General features: G+C 53.4%; 1 protein-coding gene across 10 annotated transcripts in view; it reads right to left on the reverse strand.

Moving 5' to 3' along the window:
- Window positions 1–8,785: 8,785 nt before the first annotated feature.
- RGS3 (regulator of G protein signaling 3) overlaps window positions 8,786–16,874 on the reverse strand; it is a 141,113-nt gene continuing 133,024 nt past the window's right edge. For 9 of the 10 annotated variants that reach the window (XM_058694424.1, XM_058694425.1, XM_058694426.1 and 6 more), the window contains 5 exons: window positions 15,613–15,677; window positions 11,762–11,863; window positions 11,297–11,358; window positions 10,517–10,683; window positions 8,786–9,727 (listed from right to left, as the gene is read on the reverse strand). In XM_058694424.1, the coding sequence (XP_058550407.1) occupies window positions 9,542–9,727; window positions 10,517–10,683; window positions 11,297–11,358; window positions 11,762–11,863; window positions 15,613–15,677 (582 nt within the window). In that variant the 3' untranslated portion in view covers window positions 8,786–9,541. Of the gene's footprint in view, window positions 9,728–10,516; window positions 10,684–11,296; window positions 11,359–11,761; window positions 11,864–11,962; window positions 12,241–15,612; window positions 15,678–16,874 lie in introns of those variants that run through there. The other variant, XM_058694436.1, reaches the window with a different exon arrangement.

The following is a 16,874-nucleotide window of genomic DNA, read 5'->3' on the forward strand; positions in this document are numbered from 1 at the left end:
CAAACACACGACCCGTGAGATCGTTACCTGAGTAGAAATCAAGAGTCGGACGCTCAGTTGACTGAGCCACCCAGGCACCCGGAAACTGCAACTTACAAGATCATTTACAATCCACTAAAAAAAAGAATAAAATACTTAGGTTTAAATCTCACCAGATGGGACTCGTGTGCTGAAAACTACTCTGTGCTGAGGAATGAAATCAAAGCAGATCTAAATAAATGGAGAGACATAGGAGGCTCAGGAATTGCAATATTCAACATAGTAAAGATGCCAGTTCTCCACAAACTGAAATGCAGGTTTAACACAATTACTATCAAGATCCCAGGAAGACTTCTGGTAGATAGAGGCAAGGTTATCATAAAATGTGTATAGAAACACAAAGGAACTAGAATAGGCAAAGTAGTTTTGGAAAGAAAAAAAGAAAAGAACAAACGGGGAGATCACTCTACATATTTCAAGACTTATTATTTAGCTACAGTAATCAGGACTGTATGCCATTGGTGGAGGGACAGAAACATAGATCAGCGGAACTGAATAGAGAATTGAAAAATAGACCCGGACAAAGGCTAGCCAACTGATTTCTGACAAAAGTGCAAAAGCAATTCCATGATAACGTGTTACACCCACTCAGATGCCTAAAATAAAAAAAAAATTTTAAAAAGTCACTGTAACAAGCATTCCGAAAAATTGTGAAGAGGTCGGAGCGCTCACGAACTGCTGGTGGGAAGGTAAAATGGTGCGGCTTGAAACACGGGTCCTCAAAAAGGTGAAGCGTAGAATTGGTGACTCAGCAATTAGTTTACGACTCTGCCCAGGTCTACACCAAAGAGGACGGAGAACATACGTCCACACAAAAACTTGCACACGAATGTTCACAGCAACACTATTCATAATGGCCAAAGAGCAGAAACAACTCATGTGCCCATCAACTGACGAATGGATAAATAAATAAAATGTGATCTATTACATGGTACGTGGGATCAACACAACGGAATATGACCAAGCAGTAGAAAGAAAGGAGGAGCTGATCCATGCTACAACGTGATGAACCTCGAAAACGTTATGCAAAGTGAAAGAAGCCAGACAGAAAAGACCACATATTGTATGATTTCATTTACATGCAATGTCCAGAAGAGGCAAATTGTAGAGGCAGAACGTAGATTAGTGGTTGCTCAAAGCCAGGAAGGTGGGGCTATAGAGATGGGAGTGACGGCTAATAGGCATAGAGATTTTTTAGGGGGTGACGAAAATGTTCTAAAATTGATTGTGGTGATGGTTGTACAACTCTGTGAAAATACCAAAAACCATTGGGTTATACACTTTAAATAGGTAGATTATAGGATTTGTGGTTATATCTCAATAAAGCTTTTAAAAAGCTTTTTTTTTAATTTTTAAAAACAATTCAATAAGAAGGATAGTCTTTTCAACAAATGGTGCTAAAGCAAACGGACATCCTTATGCTAAAACACCACAAAACAAAACACCAAGAACCTCAATCTAACCTCACATCTTCTGCAAGAATTAACGGGGACTATAAAGTATAAAACTATAAAACATGTAGAAGAAAATGTAGGAGAAAATCTTCAGACCCAGGGATCAATCGGTGAAAAGTTCTGAGACATAACACCCAAAGCAGGATCTAAAAGAAAAAAAAAGTGATAACTTGATCGACATTAAAAAGCTATTGCTTAGCAAAAGGTGCGTTAGCAGCATGAAAAGGCAAGCTGCAGACTGAGAGAAATTATTTGCAAATCACACACACGACGAAGGATTCATCCACAGAATATGTAAAGTACTCTCTAACTCAAAACAGTAAAAAAGCAAACACTAACTAGGAAACGAGCAAAAGGCGTGAAGAGACAGTGCACCAACGAGGAAATACAGAGAATAAATACAGGAGAAGATGCCCGATACCTTCACGTTCACTAGTCATCAGGGAAACATACATGAAAATCTGATGAGATGGCACCGTATACCTATTGGAACAGCTACAATAAAAAAAACACTGAGGCAACATTTAAATGCTGGCAAAGAGGCTGAGACACTGGATCTCTCACGGTACAGCTACTCGGGAAGACTGTGTGGCAATTTCTTACAAACCTATACTTACTGCATGACCCAGCAATTGCACTTCTGGACATTTACCCCAGGGAAATGAAAACTTGTGTCCAAAACCCTCGACATGACTGCTGGTAGCAGCTTTATATGGAAACTGGAAAGAACCAAAATGTCCGCCAATAAGTGAATGGGTAAACCAGCTGTGGTACATCCACACCACAGAACACCACTCAGCAATAAACAGGATCGAACTCTTGGCACACGCAGCCACTTGGATGGATCTCAAGGCCATTATGATGAGTGAAGAAAGACCATCTCGAAAGGTCACATAGTGCACGATTCCATTTTTATGACATTCTCAAAACGACAAAATTATAGAGATGGAGAGCAGATTAGTGGTTGCTAAGGGTTAGGGATGGAAGGTGGGGGATGGGTGTGACTATAAGAGTATCCAGGGATATCTTTGTGGGGACATAGTTCTGTGTTGCCACTTCCACAGCGGTTCCATAATCTACACATGTGACAAAATAACATAGAACTATACACACACACACGTTGTACCGATGTCAGATTCTGGTTTCCAGATTGTACCATAACTATGTAAGAGGTAGCTACTGGGGGAAACTGGGTGAAGGGTACATGGGACATTTCTCGGCAGTTTCCTGGGGATATATAATTATTTCAAAGTTAAACATTGAAAAGAAAACCCAAGGCGCCTGGGTGGCTCAGTCGGTTGAGCGTCCGACTTCGGCTCAGGTCATGATCTCACGTTCGTGGGTTCAAGCCCCGCGTCTGGCTCTGTGCTGACAGCTCGGAACCTGGAGCCTGCTTTGGATTCTGTCTCTGTCTCTGTCTCTCTCTCTCTCTCTCTCAAAAATAAATACACATTAAAAACAATAAAAAAAGAAAAAACCCAAACCACTTTCATTTCAGTGAGCCCCTGGGTAGAGGCTGAGCCTTCTGCACAGAGCAGATCCGAGCCCAGGAAGGGGGGGTGGCGCCTTCGAGGACCTGAACACAGGCTGGAACGGCTGCATGCATACAGCTCACAGCCTGCTTTCATTCTTCACAAGAACCCCATTAGTGGGAACTATTAGTATCCCCTCTTTATAGATGAGGACACAGTGGCTCAGAAAGGTTAAGTGACTTGCCCACAGTCCCACAGTAAGTGAGCATCTGAGCCTGGACTCGGAGAGAAGAGAGAACTGTATCTGTATGCCCACCGTGTGCTTTACATATACTGATTTCATTAACCTTCACACAATCCCAATCAAGTGCATAGTAGTCCCATCTGACCGATGAAGAAGCTGAAATCTTGTGCCTTACGCAAAGCACAGAATTCTCCAGTTCTGTTTGTTTTCCAAATAGTTTTTACATTTTAATGTTCAAACTAAATAAAACCATGATGATTGTTAATGTGATTTATAAATAAATAAGATTGAAATTAAAACTGTCAGAAATTCCTTTTGACATGATAGGTAATTTCACAAAATATTTAATATTGTAAACAAACCACTTTTTGTGATATGACCTGTTTTACAATAACTTCCTTATATATCCGTTACCCAAATGATGTAATTACGCAATTTTTGGTTCGTCTAACTGAAAGCATTCTTCGAGCCCAGGTCTGTTGGCCTCTGAAGCCCATGTTCCTCATCACCACCCTCTGCTGCCTTGCGATGGGACAGATTCCGGGGATCGGGCCAGTTCTTTGCTGCAAGGGCACCTCAGAGGGAGAGGCAAACACGACCTAAGGTGTCAGAGGCAGATGGCTCCTTGAGGGAACTTGGAATGTCCCCCACCCATTTTTCAGATGGGGAAGGTCGCGGCCCAGTGAAGGAAGGGACCTACCATAAACTGGCCGCAGAAGTAGACCCTGGGTTGCTGGTTTCCTTCCCGCAATTCCGGGGACTGTGAGCTTTGCCTTTGCAAACTGAGCTCGGCCCCTGGACGGGGCTGCTCTGGCCTGGGCTTGGGGTGCGTGTGTGAGACAGAGGTGGGGTAGGTGTGGACTTTACCTCAAGGGAACGAACGTGCGAATAGCCGGCACAGGCTTCCTCCACTCAGCCCGGCTAGAGGTCATGGGCGGCCGCGTCCCCAGCGGCATGAACCCGTAGGGACTCCAGGGCAGGTGGCAAATAGACCGCTCCATCCCAGTCAGTCCTTCTAGTTCCCCCTCTAGGGCGGAAGTGGCTAGACTCTGTTTGTAGTCCTGACAACCCTCCCCACACCCCCCACCATACGCAGACACACCTGGCCTGGATTCTAGCCCCTTGCATCGCACAAAGCGCCATCTGCCCCTTCAGAAGGTCCTCAGGCAGGAGGAAAGTTGGTTCTCCTTGTTTCCCGGAAGAAACCACCAGGAGAGAGGAAGGGCCTCATACAAGGTCACACACGGGTTTGGGACAGGCCAGCTGCCCGCCTATATGGGTGCTACTCAGGTTGCTCCTCAAACGGCAAGCAGGACTCTGCTGAGCCCACTGACCCTGGGGCCCAATCCCACCCTTTTGTGGCCCTGCCCTTGTCTTTGAGTCACTGGTGGCCTTGTCTTAAAAACTGCCTGTCGAGCCGATGGGGGGCGGCTTCCTCCCGCACAGCTGCTTCCTTAGCCTGACCTCACCTCTTGATGTTCAGTGGCAGCCCAGGGCCCCCCTCCATCTGCCTACGTGAGGCACCCCCTCTGCGGCTGGCCCCGTGCTAAGGGTTTACACGTATTCCTTATCTCACTGAGTCCCCCTGAGACCCATCAGGTGGGATTTACTATTCCCATTTTATAGATGAGATGACGGAGGCTTGGAGAGGTAAGGCAATTTATCAAAAGCTCTACTGAAGACTGGGATTCGGCTCAGGACCAGACATCCCCACACATTTAAGCTCCTGTCCTTCCTTAGGAAAGCTTCACCCTCAAGACCAGGAGAACCTGTGCTGTCCATGAATTCCCTCTGACCGGCCGGAGGCGAGGCTGCCCACCATGAGGGACTGGGGTTCCAGTCTCTGCTCAGCCACAACATACCTTTCCACTTTCCCTGAACATTAACTTTCTCATCTGTGAAAGGAAAACAACACTCTGAACTCCTCCAGGCCTGCTGTGAGGACTGATGGAGATAAGGCATAGAATGCCCTTGGTGTGTGCCCCTGTGTGGCCAGCAGCTACTTTTTTTTTTTTTTTTAATTTTTTTCGTGTTTATTTATTTTTGAGAGAGAGAGACAGAACGTGAGCGGGGGAGGGGCAGAGAGAGAGGGAGACACAGAATCCGAACCAGCCTCCAGGCTCCGAGCTGTCGGCACAGAGCCCGACTCCGGGTTCGAATTCACGAACAGTGAGATCATGACCTGACCCAAAGTCAGAGGTGTAACCAGCTGAGCCACCCAGGCACCCCAGTAGCTACTACTTTTTATCTGCAACTGGCATTGCCCTCTCCCCCAACCCTAGCTACCCTCACTCTCATCCGTGCCGAGCAGGCCCGGACTAGCCCTGAAGCTCTTCCTCACCACCCCCTCCCCCCCCCCCCACCGTTTCCTCCAACCCAAGAAACGGGCACCCTGGCGGCAGGGGGCCCAGGGCACCCCCTTTCCTCCTGTCGGGCCCTGCCAGGGAGAGGATAGGCAGAGTCAGATGTTTCACAGATGGTGCCAATTATAAGCCAAAGAACAGCTCAGAGAGCACTTGTCTGAGGCCCAGGGTCTGTTGCCTGAGGGCACGAGAGCACTGAGGGAGAGGAGGGGAGCAGAGGGGTGACTTGCGGAGACTTTCTAGAGTAGGATAGCAGTGAAGGGGACCTAGGGAGGGGACAGGAGGAACTAGAGGACCAAGGCAGAGACATGGGGGTGGGGAGTGCAGAGGAGTTTAGTGAGGGTGTGGGGAGCAGAGAAAAATGAAGCCGGAGAATCGGGGAGCGAGTAGGGGGCTCCCGGGGCGGACGACCCACGGGGGCTACTACTGACTGACCTGCCCCCATTACCCCACCAAGCCCCAGGATCCTGGCTTCACAGAGAAAGAACTTTAGAACCGCCAGGGGCTCCCAGGCCCTCCTGAGCTGCTCTGGAAGATAATGAGCTCCCTGTCACAGGGGAGATGCAAGCAGAGACCCAAGAAGGGACTCAAGCATGAGTCAGCCGTTTAGACCAGATGGTCTCTTCCCAGCTGGAGAGCCGGGGAGGCCACATCTGCCCCAAGCGAGGCCAAGAGGCCAAGAGGCCAAGAGCTGGAGGGACCGGGCCATAGGCAGGCCAATGCTGAGTGTCGTCCCACCGGCATCCAGTGGAGAGCCACTGCCCTACCGTGCCCTCTCCCCTTTCCACCCTTCAAACCCCATCTGCAGGCTGACCCCAAGTGCTCCCAGCCAGGCCGGCTGGGCAGTGGTGTGAGGACAGGCTGTTTCTGACACTCCCTGGAACTGGCTGGCTTTGTCCTCTAGCTAAATGTTCCTGGAAGGACAGAGATCTGGGGCCTGAGGCTAAAGGCTCCCTGTCCGCACCGATCAGGGTAGAGTCCCGGCCTGGACAACTTTAGCATGAGCGTTGCCACCCCCCTGGAACCCTGAATAATGATGTCACTAACAGCAGCTTGCGTTGAAGGAACACATCCCCGTGCTTGTGGGCTAAACTTGCTGCAGGCATGACCTCCCTTAGTCGCCGAAGCTCTGGGAAAGGTGCCAATACGCACAGTTTAGAGATGAGAAAACTGAGGCGAAGAGAGGCTGCGTGATTTTTTCCAAGATTTACATCTAGTAGTAAGCAATGGAGCCAGGGCCTGGGCCTTTCGCCTCTATGCAGCACTGCGCCTCCCTCTGCCTCAGTCTTCCCGTCTGTAGAATGGGAAGAGACCTGGACATAATGACCTCACAGCCTTCATGTCCCACATTGAGCAGCCTGGGACTGCCAGACAGAAAGCAAGGGGACTGATCCTTCCTTGCATGTTTAAAAAAAAAAAAAAAGTGGGGGACAGCCCACTATATCGTGAGGGGACTGAGGCCTCAGTGGAGAGGGCTGTGCCCAAGGTCCCCAGGGAGCCCAGTCAGGGCCCAGGGCAGGGGGATCCAGGCACCTTTCCAGTGGGCCATCCAGCTGCTCAGCAGAGTCAAAGCCTCTCTGGGCCAAGGGACCCAGTGTGAGTAATGGAACCAGGCAATGGGGCCTTCCGAAATGAGAATTCCATCTGCCTGACTTTGCTCTCCGGGACTTCAGTTTCCATGGCAACTCGGGGGTGGGAAGGTGGAGGGCTTGGCCCAAGGCTAAACCCCTGGAACCCGAAGAAAGGGGAAGGTGAGGCTCTTCAGGGGCACAGGGTCTCCTCCAAGTGAAGGGCACCAGAGAAGTCGGGCCAGGCTGAGACTCAAGTCCAGGGCTCCGTCAGCTGCCAGCTCTGCCTGCTGGCCATCGTGGGAGGAACAGGAGCGGTATTGTGGTCCCCTCTGGGCCTGTTTTCCCAGCTGTCAGACCCCCAATCTCAGACCCGGATGCCATCTGCGAGGTGCCCTTGCTCTGAGTTAGGGGCACATCTCTGCCCCTCACCATCCTTTTAGAAACCTTGAGGTGGCTCCATGGTGGGAAAGCTCTTCACTGATTACGAGGCCAAATAGGGCTCAGGCCAGGTCCAATGCCAGGCCCTGGTGCCTGAAGAAGACCCATCTCCACTCCTAGAAGAGCTCACACTCCAGTACTAGAAAAGAAGGCTGTACAACGTGTGCTGAGCACCTACTGTATGCCTGGCCCCAGGTTAGGCCTCCAGGGAAAAACAGCGAGGGGAGGCAGGGAGGAGACTGACCACACAGCCCTGTGTCCTCTGTGTCTCCAACTTACTGCGGGCAGATGTGAACCCAGGACCCCGGGCAGGGAACAGATCCAGGGAGATGGGGCCCAGCCTCTTCTGCACCAATTCCGTCCGGCTTCATCAAAGCCAGCCCAGCTGGGCCAGTCCCCACTCCAGGCCATGTCCAGGCCCCTGCGCCCCAGACTCTGGCAGGTGGCATGTGGGGGCAGCTTTGGCATCAGCTTGGCCTGGGTTCCAGGCTCCCTTCTACCTCCCCCAGGCAAGCGGTCCAGGGCCTCCGGTGAAGTACAGCTTTGGACGGGGCCTTTCCTAAATTTGCATCTCCCATCAGGCACAGAGTGGGAAGCCTTCCCCAGGGACACAGAGGGACTCTCTGTAATCCCTGTTCCTCGTCACCTGCCCAGCTCTGCTTTCTATCCTAAAGGCATGCATGGGCCTGCCCACGCCCGGCCTCATCCACCTCCACCAACAAGCCCTGTGCCACCCGAAAGTCCCACTAGAACCTCAGGGTAAGGGGTGGGGGGCAGAAAAATGAAGGGCTTTCGCCAGTTGGTGGCCAGGCTAGGACTCCACTCTGTGGCGAGTAGAGGACAGCAATCCAGAGTACAGGTTTTATAGCCAGCTGGGCCCACGCAGAACCGTCTGCCACTTGCCAGCTGTGTGACCTTGGACAAGTCACCCCACCTGCCTGTGCTTCAGTCTCCTCATCTGTGAAATGGGCATAACCCTCACCTCCCAGGCTTGTGGAGAAGATGAGATGGTAAACAGGACAAGCACGGCCAAGTGTCCGGCCCAGGGAGGCACCCTGTCAGGGAGGGGCAATCACCGGTGTATCGTGTATATGGCTCTGGGATGGGAGGCGGGTGATGGCGAGACAGAAGCCGTTCTGACCCTCCCAGCCCCAGTGACCCTGGGAAAGCTCAAACCCGGGAACACCCAGAAAGGGTCAAGAACGAGAAATAACACAGGCCTTTTATTTGCTCCAGAACTTGGCTGCTGTGTGGTCTGAGGGTGCCACGCCTTCCCAGAGCCCCTGAGGGACACCTCACGCAGCAGGTGCTGGATTTCTGTGCGAGGTCACACGGCGGCACCCACCCCTCCAGGCCTCATCAGTCCGGAAGACGCAGCTGCCACCACTGGTGCCCGAAACTGGAAAGTGGCGTCCACCCTCTCTGCAAGGTGGCTTTTCACAAGGCATTGGTTAAAATATTGCACTTGTAAATTAGGAACACTGATGAGGCAAAAATTTCCTATTACAGGACAACGTGCCAAGCATCCGACTACTGTTTAAATAAATAAAACTCAAGGTGAGGGTCTGAGCTGCAGCCCCAGTGGCCCCTAAGGAGAGCGCTGGAGCCCACAGCCAGGCCCCCTGCCCCATCAGCCAGTTCTTTAAGGAACTTGGTCAATGCTGAGTCTTTGCAGCACAGAGCAGCAGCTCCGGATCTGGCTCAGCCAGGGCCCCTGACCTGCCAGGGCCCTTGGGCCCCCTCGTACCGGGGCAGTGAGGACCCAACGGGGCCGGTCCTTCTTCTCCTCCAGTGGCCTGGGCCTCTCTCGGTCCAGGCCTCTCGTCTGAATGTCCGTCTGTCCGTCCGGAGACACAGCCTCCGGGGGCTTGCTTGCCCCCTCCGTCGCAGGGGGAGAGAGGCAGGTGGGAAGGGGGCCCAGCCCGCCTGATGTGAACACCGAGCTCTACTCTGGCAGCCCCTAAAGTGGGGGACTCATCTTCTTCTGGTTAATGAGGTCCAGGTAGAGGTCGGAGCGGAGGAAGCGCGGATACGAGTCCTTTTCCATGAGCCCGAAGATCCGCTTCTGCGCCAGATCGAAGCAGCCCCGGGTCACGCTCTGGAGGTTGTCCTTGGTGTGCTCCCGTGTGTAGGAGTCCAGGTTTACCTGCGGAGGCGGAGGGCAGTGCGCTCAGGTCTACCTGCAGGGGGGCGATCCTGGGGGTGGAGGGCCAGGAACGTGACCTACCCGGCCTCTCACCTCCGAGCCCCTCTGCTCCACGTCTTAAGGCTCAGAGTGGAGGTCCTCAGGTCAGCGATTCAAGTCGTGGCTCGGTCACTCATTGTAGGGCTGGTAGTGTATAGGGCCTGTGGACACCCCCTCTAAGGTCCGACTGCCTGGTTCGAATCCCGGCAGCGCCACACCTAGGTGTGTGACCCTGAGCGAGTCATCTAAGTGCTCTGAGTCCCGTTGACTCGTCTGCAGGCTAGGAAGAACAGTCTGTCCCTCAAAGAGCATTGAAGACTAAGCAAGGTCATCCATGCTGAATACATACGGATTAAATCGATAGATCGTCCACTGTGACTCTGCACGCAGCGTCTAGCACTCAGTCAGCACTCCGTAGGTGTGGGTTACTCTGACTAGGTTCTCTGAGACTGTCTCCTCATTTTTAAAATGAAGAGAATATTAAACCCGTTACAGGTTGTCGTCAGGTTAAATAAAAGAACACACACATAAAGGGCTTAGCAGGTGCCTGCCACACCGGTGCCTGGGCAGTGACCATTTCTGTTCTTCCCAGGGCCCCTGTCTGCTTCCTCTGCACCCTGGACACATGGTCCCCGAAGGTCACTCTGGCCTCTTCTTCCTGAGCTCCTTGAGGCTGCCAGGTACCTACGATCACTGAGAGGCCACTGGGGATGGGGATGGGGATCCTGAGGGCCCGGCCTGAGGCCTTACCTCCTTGCACGCCTGGATCGCAATGTACTCAGCAAAGATCTTCTTGGCCTTGGCTGTCATCTTGGACTGTGACTTGACCTTCTTGAAGTCCTCACACGCCAGCCAGAATTCCAGGTTCTCCTCACTAAACTCGGTGCGAAGGAAGGCCTGGAACACTGCTAACCCATCTGTGAGGAGAAGCCCAGGCCCTTTGTGAGAGGCAGAACCAGCTACTTCCGCCCTCTGGCCACCCAGCTTCCCCTCCAGGGGCCTTTAGGGTGCAGAGCTTAGTAAGATAACCGCTTCCAAGAGCCAGGGGCCCAGGGCCATGGACCCACCCCTGCCACTCTGCCTCTCTGGGAGCCTTGGCCAGGTGTCTCCCCTGTCTAGTGCCTCAGCTCCCTCATCTGTAGAGTGGGGGTCACGAGTCTATTTCCTGGAGCCCTGCGAGGATCAGAGGGGATCCTGCCCACGAGACGCGGGGCACATTTGGCCCAGCGTAAGCCCTGGGTACGTGGAAATGTTTATTGTTACTCTGGGACTCCGGGTCTGAGCACACAGGTCCCAGTGGCCTCTGGCAGGCAATGCCAGCTCCCGTGGCCAGGGCAGCGCTGGCAGAAGCCGGCGCCGAGGCCAGCCCAAGGGCCTCTCCCGACAGCAGAGGCCCCTAGGGGGACCCAGCAGAGAGGGAAAGGCTACCTCTCTGGGACCAGCCTCAGTCTCTGGGTCTGGGAGAGGAGCAAAGAGAAGAGGGAGGGAGGTAACACGGGGAGGGGAGCAGGCCGGCCGGCCCCCACTTACATTTGTGAAGCAGCAGCTTCTCCAAGGACTCACCCCACTTGAGGGCTTCCTCTGAGGTGGGCCTGAGGTGGGGAGGGAAGGGACACAGTGAGGCACCGGGAGGTTTTGGGGAAGTGGGGTGGCTGGGGCTGGGGGCACTCTGTCGGCTGCCCTCGGGCCGGGCAGTGGCCAGCCCAGCTGAGGAGCCCAGAAGGGGGGCCCACCCCGCTTCCATGGGCCGGCACCACTTCCAGCTCCCACCTCTGTCCCTGCCTGGCTGTCCTTCCCAGAGCAGCTGCTCCGGGTGAGGGCTGCTGCTTGCCAGGTGCCAGGCTCTCTGAGAGAGCCTCCATCCACCCCAGAGCTGGGTCCAGCCAAAAAGAGCCCTGTGCATTTAAGCCGGCCACCAGCCCTGCTTCCCCGGGGACCAGCGAGTGCCTGAGGGGTCACGGGGGTCGGGGGCGGGGGGGGGGGGGGGGGACCTACTTGAATGACTTCACCATTTTGTCCGCCTTGCCCGCAGGTTGGGCCCCAGGGGACTCGTTCCTCCTCCGGAAGATGCCCAGCTTGTTCTTCATGTCCTTGGCTCTGGGGGCAGAAGCAGAGAAGGGGGTCGGTCAGCCTGGCACACTCAGCCCCGGCAAATGCAGGGCGGGAAGGGCGTGCGCTGGGGTGAGAGGCACCTACTCCTTCATCGTGTGCCGCCTCTGGAGGTTCCCGTTGCGCGTGAGGTACATGCCTCGGAGCATCTCCGCGGGGCCCCCCACCTTGGGGCCCGGGGTGGTCCGCGGGGAGCGCCCCCCAGGCTCCTGCCCCCAGGCCTGCGTCCCGGGCGCCAGGCAGCGACGGTGCCGCGGGCTGCCGCCAGCCGAGCGAGCGCTCGTTCGCCGCGATCTCGGCCGGAGGACTGGGCTCCCGGGCGCAGGCCGGGCTGGGACTCAGACGGGAGGAGCCAGGAAATGGGAGGGCCCAGGACGGGGAGCGGAAAAAAAAATATCCCTCCCGGCCAACCCTGAGAGGGAGCCCGTGAAAGGGGCATGTGTCTGCAAGGGGCGGCCTCTGGGGCCCGCCCGGCGGAGAGCCAGACCCAGTTATTTGTGACCGGCCTCCCCGTTGCCATGGCAGCGCCAGGGGAAGGAGGAGAAAACAAGTCAGCAAATTGCTGGAAGGGAGGGACGGGAGGCTCTGCCCACCGGGGTGGCTGGACTGGCTATTTTTAGCCAGGAATCATTTTTAGTCTGGCCACTCCCCCAGGAGGCAGCTGGGCAAAGCTGCTGGCAAGAAAGGGGTTAAATGTCCCATGCTCCAGTGTGCCCCCCTTGTCCCTAGACCCCCAGGCACCATCGGTGCCATCGGGCACCTCCAGGAGAAGAGCTCCTGGCAGCTGGCCTCAGCCTCAGTCGTGGGCTTTGGATACAAGCCGCCACCAATATGCACGATGCCCCAAAAGTCTTAGTACAAACTTAAGCTCAAATAACTTCAGACGTACAAATCCTATAAACTTTCAAAAATGTCATTTGGGATTTTAATTAATGTAACTTGTTTAACACACATTCAGTTTTGTGAATTTTGAATGATAAACTTTAACATTTTTCATTTTTGGTCTCTGTCCTTCTAAATATAAAAAATCCTGACTTGAAACCAAAAGTTAAAATGAAGAATGCATTGGCAAAATCACAGTGCTACCTAAGCGTAAAAGGAATTTAAATCATTCAACTTTTGTGGCTCAGTCGGTTAAGCGTCCGACTTGGGCTCAGGTCATGATCTCACAGTCTGCGGTTCAAGCCCCGCGTCGGGCTCTGTGCTGACAGCTCAGAGCCTGGAGCCTGCTTCACATGCTGTGTGTGTGTGTGTGTGTCTCCCTCTCTGACCCTTCCTCTCTTTCTCTCTCAAAAATAAGTAAACAGTAAAAAAAAAAAAATAATTCAACTTTCAGACTGGTGTTTGTAAGTTTGTAGTAATTACATTTCTGCAGTTATTCCAGCTTAAAGTAGCATTAAGGCCTACGGGACACTCTGTGTAAGTCGTTAAGGGAGGTGGTACCCTGTGGAGGTTAAGTGTGAGATTCTGGAGCCACACAGCCTCAGGTTCAAATCCCGGCTCCAGAGGTTACCAACCGTGCGCTCTTTGTCAAGTTACCTGACCTCTCAGAATGTCGAATTTTCTCATCCATCAAAAAGCGATGATTGTAGTACCTACCAGCTGCTTAGGGTTGTAACTGCACGTAGAGTTTTAAGCACATTGCCAAGGGCAAAAATGCTCAGACTAGAGCTGAGGCCCACAGTGTCCTGAGGGTCTGGGGCAGCTGCCCAGGGCTGGGGACCCTGCTCTGGCAGGTCTAAGCCGTGAGCTAAGGCCAAGGAGTCCAGGGATTGGCAGCGTCTGGGTGAGGACTGGGGCCCTCAGCAAACCCGGGAGACTGGGTGCCAGCACATGACTTCCTGGGGCATAGTGCTCTGTCTGACAGGATGGCAGGGCTCAGAGAGGCGCCACGTGTCCCCACGTGGGTCCAGAAGGCAGAATAGGGACCCATAAGAGGAATCTAAAAGAACACTTTCCTCCAATCGGAGCCATGAAGACATGGAAGGGGTGGGCTCTGGGGCCTGGGCTCTCATCTCTAGGGGCTCAAAGACTACCTTGCAGGGCTGCCGTGAACCTCCTTCGGAGCTTCAATAGAGGAGGTCTGAAGAAAAAATACCTATGTATTTCTATTTCTATTGTTAGCCCCAGCACGCCAGGTTTCAGATCCCCTCTCTACCACTTACTTGCTGCGTGACCTAGGACAAATAACTTAGCTTCTTTCTGCTTCAATTTACTCATTTGTAAGATAGGGTAAGAAAAAAAGGAAACGTAAAATAAAAACAATGGTAAAGAGGGGCGCCTGGGTGGCTCAGTCAGACTTCGGCTCAGGTCATTATCTTGCGGTTCACGAGTTCGAGCTCCGTGTCCGGGCTCTGTGCTAACAGGGTCAGAGCCTGGAGCCTGCTTCACATGCTGTGTTTCCCTCTCTCTCTACCCCTCCTCTGCTTGCTCTCTCTCTCTCTCTCTCTCTCTCTCTCTCTCTCTCTCAAAAATAAAATAAAACATTAAGAAATTTTTTTAAAATACTGGTAAAGATTAAATTAGATAATATATGGAATACACACAGAACAGTGCCTGGCACAATAAATATTAGTTATTTTTGTTGCTATCTCAGATTCTAAGAGTCCTCGATTATGTGAGCTTCAGGCATTCAAAGGCAGAGAGCGCCCACCCCAAAGCAAGGCTAGTGTTGGTGGACCAAGATGGCTCCAGCACCCCCAGGTGGCCACCCCTACTGCCCCCTACTGCATCCCCCCCAGGAGCAACACCCACAGTGGCTTTGGTGATACCTGGACCCAATGGTGGGTGCAAAGGGCTATTTTTTGTGCATTTTGCCTTCCCGAGAAGGCGTGACTGTTCCTGGCTGCAGAGTGAGAGAAGCCTACAATTGCACAGGAACCTGGAGAGGGCAAAGGAGCTGAAAAGAAAGAGTTTCTCAGGTAGTGGACACGAGCCAAAGTGGAGGCCAGGGAAAAGGCTGCCAGAGGCATCTGGGAAGACTCCTGTCTCCTCCCCCAGGCCCCACTGGTAAATAATGGTGGGTACTACCAGACCTAGAGGGGAGGGGGGGCTCCTTCTGGGGGCCTCCAGGTGACCCACTGCCTTCTCTCCATCCCTCCCCCTAGTCTCCAGGGCTTTGGACCCAGGTGTACAAGGAGGCCCAAGGAGAATGCACATACACCCTGTTCATTTATTTGGCACCTCTAACAAACCTCCAAAACGGAAGTGTAAGGCGAGTGTGACCAGAAAGGCTGGGGAATGTGGGCTTTGCTACCTAGACCAGCAGCGCCACCTCCCGGTAATTCCCAAGACAGCTAGCATTCAAGGGCTTAGGAGGAAAAGGGGGGAATCCCAGTAAACTGTCGGTTCAGTCCTTTCTCAGAGGCAGCAAAGAACTTGTCAAGGGCACTCAGCCACCGCTTGACTCAGAGGCTGGGCCGGGGCCAGGACAACCTGGCTGGTTGCCTCTGCTTGGCTCCCTGGGGCTTCCAGGTACTGAATCAGCACACTGCATCACTCGCATGAATGCTGAGGGCAGTGCCGGATGCTCAGGACCCTCGTGACCCTACCCTGGGGCCACTGCTAAGTCCTAAGATCCTCTTGTTCACTGGTGTCTGTCTAGGGAAGGACTGGACACAGCCCCTTCTCCCCACCTGGACCCATGGAGGAGAGGCAAGTCTGAGGATAGAGGAGGAAAAGGGGGTTGGGGAGCCTCCCTGATTGCAAGGTTGAGGATCATGATCTTTGCAACGTACAGGTTTTTGCTCTTTCTCTTCCGAGAGGCTTCATCGTCATCCCCAACTGCGTCAGCCCCACTCATCTGTGGAAGAAAGATAGACACGTTACAGTCTGGGCATCCGAAGGCTGCTGCCTGAGCAAAGACAGGCTCAGGGATCCAAGAGCTCCTGCCAGCCATGCCACCCCTCTCCTGCAAAGCCCCCACCCCTCAGGTGAGGGACAGGAAGACCCATTACTGGGAACAGCCTGTCCATGAAGTACGGTTGGCTTGGCAGATCCCCCAGCCAAAGGCGTCTCCCCCTGGTGCAACTAAGAACCCAGGCTGCAGGGGAGAAGCCAAAGACACAGCCCGAATGGCAGAGCCAGAGACGTGGCAGTTAATCACGGCAGGCAGTAGGGCAGACTGGAGAGCAGGGCTACAGCAGGCGTTCTGCAGTGTGACTCAGCCACTCGCTGTCCCTCTGTGAGCCTCTGCTTCTTAATTTCAAAATTGAGATCATAATGACTAACTCAGGATTCTGAGGTCTGACAGAGACCTGAGATTGGTTGGCAGTGTGTAAAGTGAATTGTTGCACAAGCCTGAGAGAACCACTTTTGCCTTAAAGTTTTCCATGACTCCCCGGTGCCCCCAGGGTAGCATTCAGACTCCGTAACATGATGCACAGGGTCTGGGTAGAAAGTTGCATTTTAACATCAGTTACAATTCCTTCAGTTATCTCTCCAGCCTGACCCCTGCTCCGGCAACCTCCTTGACCCTGCCCTCCAGGCAAATGGAATGTCTTCACCTGACCTGTCCTGTCACCTCAGGCGTTGCATGTGCTATACCTTCCATGGGAGACGTTTTTGTGACCCTCCCATTTCCCTTTACTCCCAAGACCCAGCCTCAGGAAAGACTTAGACCTTGGGTAGGCCCCTTAAATGCCTCCTCACCCAGGGAGCACCCTTAGACCAAGGGTGTGCCCCCTGCACACCTTTGGGGTCCCCATCATATTTGAAATGGCTCTTTCTAAATCTGTCCCCTCTGCTTGACTGTGAGTTCTCAAAAGCAAGCCCTCTGTCCATCTGGATCACCTTCACAGGCCTGGCACACATTTTGAAGCGCAACAAATATTTGTCAGGTGAATGAATGAATCAAGAGAAGGAAAGCAGACTGAGAACAATGAGTCTTGAGGCCCTCACTGCCTAAATCACGGCTTGCAACTTTATCCCCCACTGCTCCACTGGGGCCCACACTTCGCACCCCCCACCCTTTCCCTCCCCTTTGCCTGTGCTGTGTCCC

The sequence above is a fragment of the Neofelis nebulosa genome, chromosome 12, assembly GCF_028018385.1.
Source record: "Neofelis nebulosa isolate mNeoNeb1 chromosome 12, mNeoNeb1.pri, whole genome shotgun sequence".
NCBI lineage: Eukaryota > Metazoa > Chordata > Mammalia > Carnivora > Felidae > Neofelis > Neofelis nebulosa.